Source organism: Colletotrichum lupini, chromosome 7, assembly GCF_023278565.1.
Source record: "Colletotrichum lupini chromosome 7, complete sequence".
In the NCBI taxonomy this organism is placed as follows: Eukaryota; Fungi; Ascomycota; class Sordariomycetes; order Glomerellales; family Glomerellaceae; genus Colletotrichum; species Colletotrichum lupini.
In genome coordinates, this window is record NC_064680.1 from 4,967,177 (window position 1) to 4,985,380 (window position 18,204).

The following is an 18,204-nucleotide window of genomic DNA, read 5'->3' on the forward strand; positions in this document are numbered from 1 at the left end:
AGGAGTATATAATATAAGATCTAATTATTTATATAAGTTAGTATTAAGAGGTTTTATATATATTAAAATAGGTATAGCTCGCCCTTTAAATAGCTAAAAGCGGAGAAAAGTCGGGAGCTATTAAAAAAAAAAAATAGTTAAGTTAGTTAATTTTAATTAGTAATTAGGTATAGAGCGTAATATACTTAGTTTCTTTTAATACGTAATATACGGTGCGGCCCCGGCGGATTACTCCGTTAGGGGGATTATAATAAATATAATTATAAAATATAGTATTATAAAATCCGATATTTATAATTTTAATAAAACTAGTTTTATAATAAGCTAGGAGCGCGTACTTAGGGCATATTGCGCGTATTATATAATTAAAAAGTATACCGTATCGTATTTGTTTTTTTTTATTCTACTTTTACTAATTGCTCGGGCGGTTCTTAATATCGATTACACAGTATTAAAACATAGTATTAATAAATACTCCCACTATATTAATAAACTATGTTTTTTTTAAATTTTCTAACTTTTTAACTTTCCCTCTTATAAAGTTTATAACTACGGCTAGATATATTATTAATAGCGATATTAGGCGCCTAACGCCACTACTTTATAAGCTACCTACTTAGCTAAGTTTACTACCCTCTAAGTAATAATAGCTTATAATAGTATAGTATCGGAAATGCCCTCGTCGCTGTTATTAAGAATAATACTAACCTCTATAAATATTAATATATATTTTTAACTTTAACTCGTATATATATATATATATTCGTTACCTCGTTTCTTTTATTAAAATCGAAAAACGCTACTTCCCTTACCGTTTATTACTATCGCCCTATTACTATTACCCTATTATTATTATTTTATTACTATTACTATTATTATTGTTATTAAATCGTTTACTTATTTTTAGATATATATTATTAAAATACTAAGATACCTAGTTATTATTAACCCTTAGGGCTTTTTTAATAACTAGAAGTTCGATTTTATAAGTATTATACTAAAGGACCCCGAACTATAATACGGCCGTTTTAAAGAATACGGATTAGATATTATTAACTTAAAAATCGGAAAAATATATATTAATATAGTTATTACCCTAATAAGTACTTAGCTTATATAATATAATAGCTTCGAAATACCTAACTAACTCTAAAGTACTATTAATACTTTAAAAACGTAGTATAGGAGTAAGTTAAGAAAAACTAAAAGGGATATTCTAAAGTTATTAAATAAAATAAAAAGTAAGAGGTAGTTTTTAGCTATTTAGAGGGTAATTAATATATTATAACGGGATCGTTAGTATTTAATAACGGCTACGGCCGGCTATTATTAATTATGAAGTTTATTATATAACAAAAATACTTAATATTAACCTTAATAGACTAGCTTGCTTATAAAGGCGAAGATGGCCCCTAATGAGGCAGACCGGACCCCAAAGGGATACCGTATCGTATAATTTCCTTTAAAAGCGTAATCCCATTAAGGTCGATTTTTTGTACTTATAAAGCCGGAAAAGAACCACTACATAATAAGCTAGATTATATTTAGAATAGCTATTATAAACATCAAAAGGCATTTAAATACGAAAATAATATAGCTTAGTAATTAAAAATAAGTTATAGTTATTTAAACTATTAGCTCGTTAAGCTATAGCGTCTTATTATATATTATTATTATAAGTAAATATTACCTCTTTATTTAGTATATAAAATCTAATTTATTATATAATTAAGTTATTAAAATATTTAAAAACGGCTAGATAATAAATAAAAGACGCTTAGATTAAATAAAATACTTTAAATAGTAAATAAAACTACATACTAAAAGTCAATATTACCTCTTTATTATTAATAAATATAAAAGCTATTATTTTATATATTTTAAGTTATATTATAAAAAGAATAGTATCGTTACTTTTTATATACTAGCTTATTCGTCTCATTTGTTATAGCCCTTAAATATTAGATATTTTAGGTTTTTAAATAATATAGTACTAAGGAATTAAAAAAGATATAATAAGGTAATACTTATATTATAAATAAGGACTTCTTTCTGATGTTTTATAAGGTATTTACGTAAATAATTATAGAAAAGAATATTTACAGAGGTTTTCAAAGAGCCGGGTTTATATTTTTAAATATAAAAAGTATATTATTTAGTTAAGCTTAATATAAAGTTATATATTCTAACGCTTCTAAGATCCCTCTTAATAATATTACTAACCTAAACTTTTTAAATACTAAATAACTTAATAAAAGTATTATTATAGTTATAACTTATTAAAAATCGAATTACTCGTTATTAAAATAGCTCCTTAACTTTAATTATTAAAGCTATTAAGTATTTATTAAAAAGAGTATAAGGATTTATATACTAAATTACTTTATTAAAGTCGGAGTATTAGATTTTTCAAAAGAGAATAACTTACTTAATTAATATAAAATAGCTAAAGAAATACGTTTTAAATAAAAAAGAAGTTTTATAATAGCTAATAAAGAAGATCTTTATTTATAAAAAGAAGTAATAACTTAAATTAAAAAAGGAAACCGCGCTAGAGTAATAATTATTACTTAAGAACTAAAATAGATTAATAATAATATAACGTTTATAAAAATACTAATTATAATACGTAAATATATTAAATTACTAAAGAAATATCTAAAAAAAAGAATATTAAATACTTTTAACTAAATTACTTTTTTAATTATTACTTATTGGTTATAAATATAACATAATCTTAGTCGGGTAGCTAGCTCGCTTATTTAGCTAGCTCCCTTATTATATACCTTATATATAAATTATATATTTTATTAAAAATATATATTATATTAAATATTATATAGTAGTTTTTTTCCGGCTTTATAAGCGCAAAAGATCGACCTTAACAGGATTACGTTTTTAAAAAGAATTATATAATATAGTATACTTTTTAATTATATAATACGCGTAATATACCCTAAATACGTACTTAACGTAATATAATAATTTTAATACCAAAACCGCTATATAATTCGGAATAAGTAAGCTATTCTATTACTTATTAATAATAAGCTAAGTAATATATTTACGTAGCGGCGCTAGTTAAAAAGGTCAATAATAAAGGTCGGCCGTAATAGTTAACTATAATAATCGGCTATAATAGTTAGAAGTAGCCCTTAACTATAAAAGTTCTAAACTTTAATAATAATATAGAGGTTTTTAAAAAAAGGGCTAAATAAGCTAATATTTATTATTTATATTAAAGCTTATAAAAAATCTTTTTATCCTTATTATTTTTAATATTACTTAAAGCTACTCTCTATTTAAACTAAATAAATCTATTAAATAAATTTACTAAATAAACCTATTAATATATAAACCACTACCTTAATAAGAACCTACTCTCTTAGTATATAATTAGTAATTAGTAAGTTAAAAATGCTTATTAATAAGTCTACTTCTCTCGGGCTAAGTACCCTTAGCTAGCTCGACGCTATAACTATTATAACTAATATAAGTACGCTCGAGGATTAGCGAAATACCTTTTAATAATATAGAATTCGGCTAGGTAATAATATAAATATTATAAATAGCCGGGCTAATATAGATATTAAAATTTAATATATTAATATTAACTTAAAAATTATATTTTATAGAGCTAAAAATCCCTTTAATACGGGCTATATTAAAAATATAAAAGAATATATAAAGGGCCCCCTAACCCTTAATAAAAAGAAATATATAATATAAAATCTAGCTACTTACGTAGGTTAATATTAAGAGGTCTTATATATATTAAAATAGGTATAGCTCGCCCTCTAAATAGCTAGAAGTAGGGGAAGGTCGGGAGTTTTAATTAGTAATTAAGTATAGAGCGTAATATACTTAGTTTTCCCTAATACGTAATATATAATACGGCCCCGGCAGATTACTCCGTCGGGGGGATATTAAATATTATATATTATATCTTTTCTTTTCTTTATTAAGTATAATACTATTTTATTAAATCAAATTATAATATATTAGTTATACTAATTCTTTTTATTTAAACTATCCGCTTACTTATTATAACTTTTAATAATAATAATAGCCCGAGCCCTTTGATTATTATTATTAATATTATAGTCGAGCGCTATACTTTCTAAAGTATTAAAGTTAGAGGATTTAGCCTACGGGCTAATAGGGCTTAAATAATTACTATACGATAGTTAAAAAGTAAGGAAGTTAGCCGAGGCCTTATACTAAAGTTTAGTCCGAGCCTAGAGCTACTATAGCCCGCTAGTTAAGTAAAGTTTAAAAAGAATAATAATATTATTATAGCTATAGTAAATATGGGTCTTTCTTTAGTTTTTTCTTATTAATAAAAATCAATTAATTAATAATTTTTCTTTCAGCCCGAGCCCGGTAACGAGGAGTATATTAACTTAGTAAGCGCATAGTTAAGAGTAGTAGTAGTAGTAATAGTACTAATAGTAGTATTAATAGTAATACTAATAGTAGTACTAATAGCGCAAAGAGTCCCCTAAGTAGTAATAGTATTATTAATAATAAAAAGAGACCCCCGAGAGCCCTAAAAAGTATTAATAATACTATACTAGCTATATACTAATAGCACTAGTATTATAATATTTTTTCAAAAATAGAATAAATTATAATAATATAAATAAGATATTTGTAATATTTAAATTAATATAATACTTATTATTAATCATATACTTTTACATAATATTATTGTTATTTAGATTTATATAAAAGAAATATAACCTATTTATAACTCTTAAACTTTATAATAACTATTTAGTAATAGTAATTTAGTTAGTAATTACTATATTTATTATTATTATTATAGATAGTACTTCGAGTATTATGGGGGAAGCGACCTGCCCCCTCCTCCCAGTAAGGTACTCTGTAAAAAGAAGGGCCAGCAAAGAGGAGTAGTAACATTGACAATAAAAGTCCCAGAAATGCTACCAAAGGGGAAGTCACGACACGCGAAAATCCAGGACTACTCGACTCCCGGCAAAGGACTTCGCGCGCGAGCAATTCGAAACCAAGATGAGCGATCGCCCTCCCATAGCCTAGTGACATCTCCACGGAATGCATCGCTTTGCTCTTTAGCATCAACTCGCGTCGCTTTGAAAGGCAGGAGCTCGCCAGTCAGCAAGCAGTCTGTCGCGCCGTATATAATTTGCTGCTCTTGCTTGCGAGCACACCTCAAGGTCTACAGGAGACCGTTATGGCATCACCATTTGTCTGTCAATGAATTGCACGAAATGTCAATAGATCAGGGGTCTCCCGCAGCATTGTTTACTATGATATTGAAAACCAAATTTCAGTCGCTTCTTCCCAAGTCCCTACGCCCCCATAAAATACAATGGTTATCCACCCAACGATCCACTTTCAGCGTGGTACTTTACGGATAGATCCATTACACTTGGCGTAACGATCTACCAGTCCCAGCCGTCGAAGACATCTTTACAATGCCGTACGGATACATGCACTGCGAGTGAGATTAGCTCAGTATTTCCAGCTTTGCATTATTCAAAACCAACCTCAAGCCTTCTTTGCCGCCCGGGCACGCGCCATGCGTGCAACTCTCGCTGCTTTGAGCTTCTCCCTCTTCTCCTTGTTGGCGACTCTCACGGCACGCGCGTGGGCGGCTCGAGCTTGCTTTGCCTGCTGAAGATCGGTTGCGGTACCAGACATAGTGGCGAATGTTGTGTTACGATGATGAATGAGAGTTTTTTGTTGAGTAGGTGTAGAGAGGAGAAACGCTTGACGCGCCGTGACGCCTCGACGCGTCAAGTTGAGTAGCCCCGGCTCACGGACCCTCCTCAGCCCTTGCTGACTCGGCCTTAGCCGGAGTTTGGACCGCGCCACACCTCTACCGCCACACTTGCCGGCTATCTTCTATGATACCGTAGAAACTCACGCCGTTCGAACTTGCGTTAGCCCGTGCTAACCCTGCTAGTGTTCCGTACTTAGCCCTTTCGGGAGGTCAATTTTCGTAATTATTCAGTAGTACTATACCTAATATAAAAGGTAATAAAGGGTTATTTATTTATTTTCTACTCCTTCTTAATTACTTATTTACTACTACTTACTACTTACTACTTATTACTACTTATTAACCGTACTTCTACTTACTTTTATTACTTTTATTTTTTTTATAAATTATATTACTAAGTCTATTACTAATTATATTATTAATTACATTTTTATTATAAACTTTATAATACTTTTATAACGGGCTCTTATTAAAGAGAGTTCGAATATTATAAAAGAGCTAGAGCTAATTATATTATTAGTAACCAAGTATTACGGGCTAGCTTTTATTCTTATTAAAAACTAAAAATATATATTATAAAATAGCTTAGTTAAGCGCTATTATTATTACTATACTTATTAAATTAAAATCGACTTTTTAATATTTATAAAATATTATTACGTAAAGAAACTTAATAGAGAAGTAATTAACTTATTAAAGCTATACTAAAATAAGACCGAGCTCTTAAAATTTTATAAATATTTTATATATTAAAGGGAATTAATAGGGACGCATAACGAATTAATACGGACGTATAGCTCTTAGGGACGTATAATATTCTCCATTTCTAATTAGTTTAAAAAAATAATACTTTTTTATAAAAGTAATAAGGGTAATTATACTAATATAACTATTCTTACTATCCTCTTTAACCTAAGCTCTAGTTTAAGATTTTTAAAAATAAGAATATTATTATAACCCCCGTACTCGTTTAGAACTATTATAATACTTATTTAAGATTTGGGAGTATCTATTGATACTATATATTAATACTGTATAATCGATATTAAGAACCGCCCGAGCAACTAGCAAAGGCAGAATAAAAAAAAAAAAAATCTTAAATAAGTTAATAATTTAAGTTTTTATAAACTTTAAATAAATAAGGCTTTTTCGTATTATATACTTAAAATATATAAGAAGTAAATTATAATAACGTCTACTTAATTACCTCTTTTAACGTAGTTATAATAATTTATTATTATTATAAACTACTTCTTACTAGCTCCGTTTTTTTTAAATACTAGGCTATATTAGCTATTTATTTATATAATTCCCTATTATCCTCCCCCTATTAAGAATACTAAACTAGCTCTTTATTTATTACTAAAATAAGCTCGATATTTAGCTTTAACTTAGCTAATTTTTTTTTTTATAAGCCTAGCTAGCGTTAACTTATTCTTATTTTTAAATAAGTAGCCTCGCTTTTTATTACTAATACCTTAGCTATTATAAGTAGTACGGGCTTAATTAGTCAACTAGCCTTTTTTAAATAAGGCTAGTTATAATAAAATAGGCTATATTATATTCTTTAGCTTATTATAAAAAGATATAGTAATTTTAGGGTTAAGGATTTAGTAATATAAATTTAAAAAAGACGTTTTTTAAAAGTATTACTAAGGGTATACTTCTTATTTATTAAAAGTAGCTAAATTTAATATTTAAAATAGATCTTATAATAATATAAAATACCTAGCTTAATTAAAATAATATAATTTAAATTATAAAATCTAAGGGGGTTTAAAAATAGCTTTTTACTAAATAGTATTATCTTTTTTATAAGCCGGCCTTATATTTTAATTAAAATAAGATATTTTAAAAAAAGTATTATTTAAAGTTTACTTAAGTATTTAAAGCGAGTACTTATATACTCCTAGCTTATAAATACCTCGTTTTTTATATAAGCTTAGTAAAAACGTAGCTCTTAATTACTAATTATATCCTATATAACGTTAATAAGCCGATATAAGTAATTAAGACTATTTAAAAAATAACCCTTAATATTATTATTACTTAACTTAGTACTAAAAGTAACGCAAGTACTAAGGTTCTAATATTTTTAAATAAAATAACGGGATTATTATATTCTCAAAAATAGGTATATTATATAGAAGTACTAAAGGATTAGGTATTAATTATTACACTCTTTATAAAGCTTAGTTTAGGCTTTTTTAAAAGTATACTTAGTCTTAGTAAAAATAATAAGTTTTTATATTATAAAAACCCTATAATATATATATAAAAGGGGCTTATTAATAAGCGTATTAATATAGGCCTTATTTTTATTACTTAACGTAACTATTACTTATATTAATAACTAATATCCCTCGTTATTAAACTTATTATTATTATTATTATTATAATTACGGTCCTTAACTTATTTTTACTTAGCCCTAAGTATAATATTAGAGTTAATATAATAAATATAAAATTATTACTAAACGTCTAGGAACTACTTATTTAGTATAGTTTTTATTTATTTATTATAGTTTATAATAATAATAGTAAGATAACGGACTAAGTATTAGTTTATAAGTTAGTAAATACTTATTAAAAAAAACCGGAAACCCTTTAGTTTCTTATTATTAATAAGGCTAAACTTAGCGTTATAAATAGATCTAAGGTAAGTTTATTTAATAGCTTAGAAAAGAGGGAGCTTAAAGCGATTAGTATTATAAATATTATTAAAACTAATTACTTTAGGGAATCGTTTTTATATTTAAAAATAATAAAGAAAGGTTTAAATAAGGTTAATAAGGTAGTTTAGCTCGTTATTTACTTATTTTATTATATATAGGATATCTCGTTTATTAAATAGTTTAATTAACGCTATAGTTAGCGAGTATTTAGCTAGTTTTTTTTAATTTATACGAGCCCTAGCGTTATAAATATTTCGCTAAGTAAATAAGGACTTTAGGAACTACTTTTAGATAATAATACGTACGTTACGTACTTAAATCCTAACCTGTTAGCTTATAATTTTAATAATATTTTTAACTAGTTAAGTAAGCTTATAATAAAAAGGGTATATAAATACTTTAAAGCTAGGCCTATAATTATATTAGCTATATTAGGGATTTTTATATTATTATAATAACTACTATCCCTCGACCTTAGCCTTAATAATTAACTTCTATTTATAATTATATTTTTAGGATTTTTATTATTTTAAACTTATATTACGGCTAGGCTTAGGATATTTATATTAGTCGTATTAAAATATATACTAAATTATTTTCCTATTTTACTTATACTTATAATATTTTATAATACTAAAGCTATTAGTTTTAATAAAAGTATTAACTTAATTAAAAAGAGTATTTACTATTAGCTTTAGGCCGCTAAGAATTAATAAGTTTAGGGTTTTATTTAAGGGAGGGGAGGAGGATTTATTATTTTAAGTATAATAAGAAGCTACGGTTTAAAAAAACGATAAACTTAAAAAAGGGTTTTATTATAAAAATAAATAGGGTAATAAGTTCGTTTAAAAACCCCACGTTTCTTATTATAAACGGCTTTATTTATATTATTAAATAAGGCTAGTTATTAACTTTTTATTAGTCTTAATAACTCGTATAATAAGCTAAAGAATATTATTAAACTATTTTATAATAAGCTAAGTAGGTTATTAAAATTTATTAAAAAACAGAGGGACTAGGCTTTAGTAATATTTAGGGGAGGGTAGTATACTAAGTAGTTTATATCCCCCTTAAAAAATAGTATATAAAGTAGAATATAAACTATTTAAACTTTTTATTAAAAGGGGGAGGACTGTGCACTAATAAGAATTAAAAAATATTAAAAAGTTAAAAAGTATCAGTTTTATTAAGGAATTTCTAATTAAAATAGAGGTTTAGTTCTATTTTAATATATCGGTACGGATAATAAGATAGTAATCGCGTTTTTTATAATAGCTTAGGTAAAATATTATTTATTAAGTTATTATATATATAGGAATTATTAATTTTATAAAACTAGCTAACGTTAATATAGTTTTTATTTAAAATAAAAAATAATAATATATCGTTATTAATAGAGCGTTAGCGTTTTATAAAATAGCTTTAATTATTTAAGTTATTAAATTAAGCTTAGTAACGTAGGCTCGGTATATAAGTTATTAAAAAAGCTATTTTATATTATATAAACTAATATAATCTTAAGGAAAAGAGGATATAAGATATGTTAAGTTAATAATAGCTTCGTAATAAAGCTCTTTTAAAATATAATTATATAAAAGAGATTATAAAAAGGGATAGGTATTTTAAGATAAAGTAATAGAATCTAAGTATATTAATAATAAATTTTTAAACTAATTAAAAATAGAGAATATTATATATCCCTAAGAGCTATGCGTCCGTATTAATTTATTATACGTCCCTATTAATTCCTATATGAAAAAGCTATAAATTAATTTCAAGTTTTTTAAAGTACGATTATTACTTAGTATTTAAACTACGATTTTCTTATTAATCGATCTTCTAACTATACTTATTATTTATAATAACCTAAGCTTAAAATAGCTCTTTATATTTCCTTTTATTAATAATATAATAAAAAGAAGCTTATTATTATTAATTAGTTTAAAAAGAATACTAAATAGATTTCTATTTAAAGAAATCTAAAAACTAAATAAATAAATATATTTATATATATATATCAGTTAGTTCTATAGTTTTTGGAATTATATAAAGATTACTTAACGTTAACTTACTAAGTAAGTATTAAGACTACTTATAAAATATTATAAAGTTATTAATAACTTTTATTTATTTATTCAATAAGTTAATTAAATAGGCCTAGCTAAGGTAAAGCGATTAAACCTTAGAGATTTACTTAGAAATCTAACTTATTAATTTCTTCACTCGTAAATTCTTAACCTTGAGAAGACCTTAGTCCTATTTAAGTACTTTAATAACTATTTATATAATAATCTCTTTAGGGTCTAGTCCGCCTTATTAGGGACTATCTTTACCTTTATAAGCAAGCTAGTTTATTAAGGTTAATATTAAGTATTTATATTACGTACTTTAATAAACCTTTATAACTAACTATAACTAGCTATAGCTATTACTAAATACTAACGATCCCGCTATAATATATTAATTACTCTTTAAATAGCTAAAACCTACTTCCTATTTTCTAACTTATTTAATAACTCTAAAATATTCTTTTTAATCTTTTTAAATTTCTTATTCTACTATTATAATATTAAAGTATTAATTATATTTTATAATTAATTAAATATTTTATTAAGACTATATTATATTAATTAAATATTAATAAGGATAATAATTATATTAATATACGTATTTTGGATTTTTAAATTAATAATATTTAATCTATTTGTTTTTTATTTCTGCCTTTACTAACTACTCGGGCGATTCTCAATATTAATTATACGGTATTAATATATAGTATTAATAGATACTCCTCCCATTTCGATAAACTATTTTTTTTTAGATTTTCTACCTGTTTAACTTTCCCTCTTACAACGTTCATAACTACAGAAATATTTAATCTATATTTTTTAAAATAACCTTATTATAGTTCGGGGTCCTTTAGTATAATACTTATAAGATCGAACTTCTAGCCCTTAAGATATTCTTATAAATCGATAAGTTAATATTTTAGTATTTTAATAATAATAATAATAATAATAATAATAATAATAATAATAATAATAATAATAATAATAATAATAATAATAATAATAATAATAATAATAATAATAATAATAATAATAATAATAATAATAATAATAATAATAATAATAATAATAATAATAATAATAATAATAATAATAATAATAATAATAATAATAATAATAATAATAATAATAATAATAATAATAATAATAATAATAATAATAATAATAATAATAATAATAATAATAATAATAATAATAATAATAATAATAATAATAATAATAATAATAATAATAATAATAGTAATGGTATAATAATAATAAATAGCGAGGGAAGTAGCGTTTCTTAATTTTAATAATAAAAACGAGGTAGCGAATATATATATATAAATATAGTGGTTTCTTTTTAGCTTTATAAGTACAAAAAATCGACCTTAACGGGATTACGCTTTTAAGGGAAATTATATAATATAGTATATCCCCCCGACGGAGTAATCCGCCGGGGCCGTACTATATATTACGTATTAAAGAAAACTAGGTATATTACGCTTTATACCTAACTACTAATTAAAATAGTAGTTAACTAACTCGACCGTTATCTTTTTTTTATTAATAGCTCCTAACCTTCCCCCGCTCATTTAAAGGGCGAGCTATACTTATTTTAACATATATAAGACTTCTTAATACTAGCCTATATAAATAACTAGATCCCGTATTATATACTCCTTCTTGTTAAGAGTTAAGGGGCCCTTTATATATTCCCTTACGTTTATAATATAGCCCATATTAGAGGGACTTTTAGTTTTATAAAATATAATTTCTAAGTTAATATTAATATATTAAATTTTAACGTCCGTACTAGCCTAGCTATTTATAGTATTCGTATTACTACTTAGCTAAATTCCGTATTACTAAAAAGTACTTTACTAATTTTTAAATATACTTATGTTAATTACGATAGTTATAATATTAAACTAGCTAAAGAGGGCGCTTAGCTTAAAAAGGGTAGACTTATTAACGGGTATTTTAAAGTTCTTATCGAGGTAGTATTTTAACTAACTAACCTCTTAACTAGTTATCTAACTAGCTATTTAGGTAGTAGTTTATATATTAATAAGTTTATTTAATAAATTTGTTTAGTAAATTTGTTTAGTTTAAATAGAGAGTAGCTTTAAGTAATATTAGAAGCGATAAAGATAAAAAAAATCTTTATAAGCTCTAATATAAAGAGTAATAAATATTAGCTTATTTAGCCCTTTTTTTAAAAACCTCTATATTATTATTAAAGTTTAGAACCTTTATAATTAAGGAAGGCCGCTTTTAATTATTATAGCTAATTATTTCAACTAACTATTATAGCCGACCTTTATTATTAACTTTTTTAACCGGCGCTACTACTAAAAAGGGTAGCTTACTTATCCTAAATTATATAGTAGTTTTTATATTAAAAGTATTATATTACGTTAAGCGCGTACTTAGGGTATATTACGCGTATTATATAATTAAAAAGTATACTATATCATATAATTTCCTTTAAAAGCGTAATTCTATTAAGGTCGATCTTTTATACCTATAAAGCTAAAAAAAAACCACTATATAATATAGTATACTTTTTAATTATATAATATATATAATATATCCTAAGTACGCACTTAACGTAATATAATAATTTTAATATAAAAACCGCTATTTAATTTAGGATAGGTAAGTTACCTTATAGTAGCGCTAGTTAAAAAGCTTAATAATAGAGGTCGGCTATAATAATTAGCTATAATAATCGGCTATAATAGTTAAAAATAGCCCTTAATTATAAAAGTTCTAAACTTTAATAATAATATAGAGGTTTTTTAAAAAAGGGCTAAATAGGCTAATATTTATTACTCTTTATACTAGAGCTCGTAAAGATTCTTTTTATCCTTATCGTTTCTAATATTACCTAAAGCTACTCTCTATTTAAATTAAATAAGTTTACTAAATAAAGTTACTAAATAAATTTACTAAATAAATTTACTAAATAAATTTACTAAATAAACTTATTAATATATAAACTATTACTTAAATAGCTAGTTAAATAACTAGTTAAGAAGTTAGCTAGTTAAAATACTACCTTAATAAGAACTTAAAAATACCCGTTAATAAGTTTACTTTTTTTAAACTAAGTACCCTTAGTTAGCTTAACGCTATAGCTATTATAACTAACATAAGTACGCCCGAGGATTAATAAAGTACTTTTTAATAGTACGGAATTTAGCTAGGTAATAATATAAATATTATAAATAGCCGGGCTAGTACGGACGTTAAGATTTAATATATTAACGCTAACCTAGTTATAATAACTATATTAAATAGGCTAGAGGTATATAAAATTAGGGTAATAAGCCGGCGCCTTAAATAGCTCTTATAGGACCCCCTAGGTAATAATAATACTTATATAAAAAGATAAATTATATTAGACCTAGTTACTTACGTAGGCTAGTATTAGGAGGTTTTATATATATTAGAGTAGGTAAAGCTCGCCCTATAAGCGGCTAGAAGCGGTAGAAAATTAGGAGTTAATAAAAAAGAGATAATAGTTAAGTCGGTTAACTATTTTAATTAGTAGTTAGGTATAGAGCGCATTATACCCAGTTTGCCCTAATACGTAATATATAATACGGCCCCGGCGGATTGCTCTATCGGGGGAATATATATATATATATATATATAAGTAAAGTTAAAAGTATTAAAGTAAACGTGCTTATAAAGATTAGCACTAGCTATTCTTAATAATAGTAATAATAGTATTTCTAATACTACTATTATAAGCTACTATTACCTAGAGGGCTATAAACTTAGCTAAGTAAACGGCTTATAAGATAGTAGTATTGCGCTTAATATTATTATTAATTTATAATTATAAACTTTATAAAAGGGAAAGTTTAAAAAAATAGAAGAATATTTAAAAAAAAATAGTTTAATAAAATGATAAGAGTATTTGCTAATATTATATATTAATACTATATAACTAATATTGAGAATTGCCCGAGTAGCTAGTAAAGGTAGAAATAAAAAAACAAATATAATACCATTAGAGCTAAGATTATAGTAAGTAAAAGTAATTATAATAATTAAAATAAGTAATAAGCTATACTTATATTCTATATGTTTATTAATAATATATAGCAGATTAAACTAAAAATTATTTTCTATAATAAGCTTTAAAAAAACAAGGTTAATTATAGAAAGAAAAGGCTAATTATATACTAAAAAAGTAATAATTAAGTTTAATAAGACTACTTATAATCATAAGTACTTATTTAAATAATAAATTAAAGTGAAATTAATACTATTAACTAAGGGCAATAAGTACTTTTTAGTAATAAATGTTACTATTTCTTATAAAATAGATTTTATCTTTATATAATTACGTTGATATAATATTATGCCCTACTTTATTTTATTAAGGACTATTTCTCTTCTCTAACTTTTTAATACCGTAATTAATAAGCCCTTTGAATAGTAGCTTTTAAAAATACTTAATGCTTACATACTTAATAAAAACAAGTAATTAGTTAGTAAAAGGAGCTTAAGTAAGAGATTAACATAAAAAGGATAATAATTACCTAAATAGTCGTTATAATAGTTACATAATTAATTAATAAGAAGGGCTTAATAATTAGCTAGGCCTTTTTATAATACGGAATATTTATTTAGCCTAATAGTAATTAAGTTAATAAAGTCTAAATTAAAAATATATTAACTAAGGCTATTAATTATACTAAGTAAGAATTATATAATATAAAAACCTATATTAAGTATGAGACGCTATAAGAGGAAATTCTAAACTATACTATTTAAAATAATAAGTTAGAGTATATTTTTATAATAGAAGACGTCCGTAATAATATTAATAAGTAGTATATTAACTTAATTATTTAATTTACCAAGTGATTAGGCTATAAGAAGTTAGGGTAAGGCTAGAAGCTAAGGGCTATTTATATAGTTTTTAATTAGCCTTTTTATTTATTTTTATTAATTAATTTAATATAAAAAGCTTAAATTCTTAAGTTTATTAAAATAAATATTAAATTCAACTAATTATAAGTCTAGTCTCGGTAATAAGCTCTCATTAAACCGATTACTTAAGATATTAGTTTATACTAAAATTTTACAAAAGTAACTTTGTTTACCTTGTTATTCGCCTTATTATCAATATTACGTAAGCAAACTATATACTATATTAATCTACAATTTTTATAGATTATTATAGGTATTAATTATATAAGTAATACTACTTATATGAGCTTACGTAAGCAATGAAAAATACTAGAAAGTAACTAAATAAACTAGAATTCTCTTAAGACGGAATTACGTACTATAATTACGCATTTACTTATATATACGCTTATTAATTATATTATAATCAATAAGCTATAGAATATTCTAATAGGAGGTTTTCATACCTATATATAGGCGTATATTTCCCTTTGGGGTCCGGTCCGCCTTATTAAGGGCTATATTTACCCCTATAGGCAAGCTAGCTTATTAGGGTTAATATCGAGTTTTTATTACGTACTTAATAAAACTTTATAACTAACTATAGCTAGCCGTAGCTATTACTAACTATTAATACTAACTAAACTTAAGATATTAATAACTCTGCTATTATAATATATTTATTACCTTTTTAATAACTAAATATTACCTCTTATTTTCTTTTTTTCTTTTATTTAATAATAACCTCTCCTTAATATTTTTATTTAATATACTTACTTACGCTCTTTTTACGCTCTTAATTATATTATTAAGTCTAGGCTTATTTATACTTTATTATATTAAAAAAGTACTAATAAAAGTAATACTTATTATAATATATTATTCTATTTTTTATAAGTTAATATTACTAACATAGTATTTATTAAAGTAATCTTTTTATAGCTTGGGGTCGTTTAGTATAATATTTATAAGATCGAACTTTTAGTTATTAAAGAAGCCCTAAGGGTCGACGAGTTATTAACGTCTTAGTTTTTTAATAAAGTATATTTAAAATAAATAGTCAAATAGTAATAGTAATAATAAGAGTATAATAGTAATAATATAATAATAATAAATAGTAAGGGAAGCGTTTTTTAACTTTAATAAAAGAAACGAGGTAATAAATGTATATATATATATATCAGTAAAATTAAAAGTACTAGGGTAAATATCGTACTTATAAAGGTCGATATTATTTAATAACGGTAACGAGGGTATTTTTAATACTACTATTATAAGTTACTATTACCTAGCGGGCCGTAAACTTAGTTAAATAGGCGGCTTATAAAAGAGTAATATTAGGTACTTAATATTACTATTAATAATCTATAGTTATAAACTTTATAAAAGAGAAAGTTAAAAAGTTAGAAAATCTAAAAAAAATAGTTTATCGAAATAGTAAGAGTATTTAATAATACTATATATTAATATTATATAATCGATATTAAGAACTACCCGAGTAGCTAGTAAAGGTAGAATATAAAAATAAATATAGGTATATATTTACCTACTTAAACCTTTTGTGAAATAAGTAACTTCTTATATAATAATTTAACTATATTACTCTTTTTAATATAAAAACCTCTTTTATATACACTTATTATGCTTATATTTATATATTCTTATTTTTATATAAATATTTATTTTTTATATTCTTTTATAAGAATATTCCGTATTACCTCGTTAAAGCTATACGTACTAAATAAAACTATATAGCGGCCGTATTTACTTAAATTAGGTAGTATTATAGTTTTACTAAACCGCTAGTATGGTTAGCACGGGCTAACGTAAGTTCGAACGGCGATAGTATCTATAGTAATATAGGAGGAGAAGCGCGGTATAAGTTATATCGACTAGGGATTAATATAGATTTTTATATAGTATAGCTCGGGATCTAGCTCCCTAAAAGGAGTAAGGCTATTCCGCACCTATATAAAGGCTATCCCGCACTAATAGTAGGCCTACTTAAGAAAATAGTAAACTATACGTAACTATATAGCCGTAGTAGTTATAATTAACCCGGAATCTATATTATTCTAATAGTTTCTTAGGAAAGCATAGCCTCCTCTACTATACCTTCTACTACTATACCTCCTACTTTACCCTATTCTATAGCGCGCTTTTTAGAATCAAAATTACGACTTTAGAAGCTAGTCTTTGCTCAGGGGAAATATATCTTTAGAGCCTATATTTTAGTACTTAGAGAGGTACTTATCTTACTTTAAAAATAATTAAAAAAGGTAGTATTACGCGTTAAAATAGAAATAATAGGAAGGCGCGCGCCCATAGCCTAATGTGTAGCTACTGCGGCTGTGCGGTCACGTGCAGCCCACTATTTGCTTGAGTAGGCCTAGTATGGGTGCGGGATAGCCTTCGTGTGGGTGCGGAATAGCCTTACCCCCCAAAAGCACGCAGATTCCAAAATGTGCGGATAATGACCGGAGTCATTTCCGAGAATCGTATCACCAAATCTTTCCACATATTCTGCTCAGCTCATTCTTCTTGTGCTAATTCGTGGCATGGATGGCTGCTTGGCCCAACAATCCAGTCGGAAGCTGGCTTAAAGAACAGGATCCCAATCTCACGAGCAAGCTTGGAGAACGATTTGGAGTTGAATGATGTGAAAAGGTGCGAACTGTCAACTAATGGTCGCGGCGAACGATGGGAGCAGCAGTGCAGTCGTGCGAACAGAGTGGCGGTTTGAGGGTTTGGCGGTCTCGCTTTCTATCTAGAATTTCCTCGC

At 25.1% G+C, this 18,204-nt stretch overlaps 1 protein-coding gene across 1 annotated transcript; it reads right to left on the bottom strand.

Moving 5' to 3' along the window:
- Positions 1–5,426: 5,426 nt before the first annotated feature.
- On the bottom strand, positions 5,427–11,302 carry CLUP02_14502 (uncharacterized protein; the record flags this gene model as incomplete). The annotated part of the gene is made up of 3 exons (XM_049293430.1): positions 5,427–5,479; positions 5,559–5,889; positions 11,294–11,302. The coding sequence occupies 3 exons, from the start codon at positions 11,300–11,302 to the stop codon at positions 5,427–5,429; spliced, it is 393 nt and encodes a 130-aa protein (XP_049150576.1).
- Between the last annotated feature and the right edge of the window lie 6,902 nt (positions 11,303–18,204).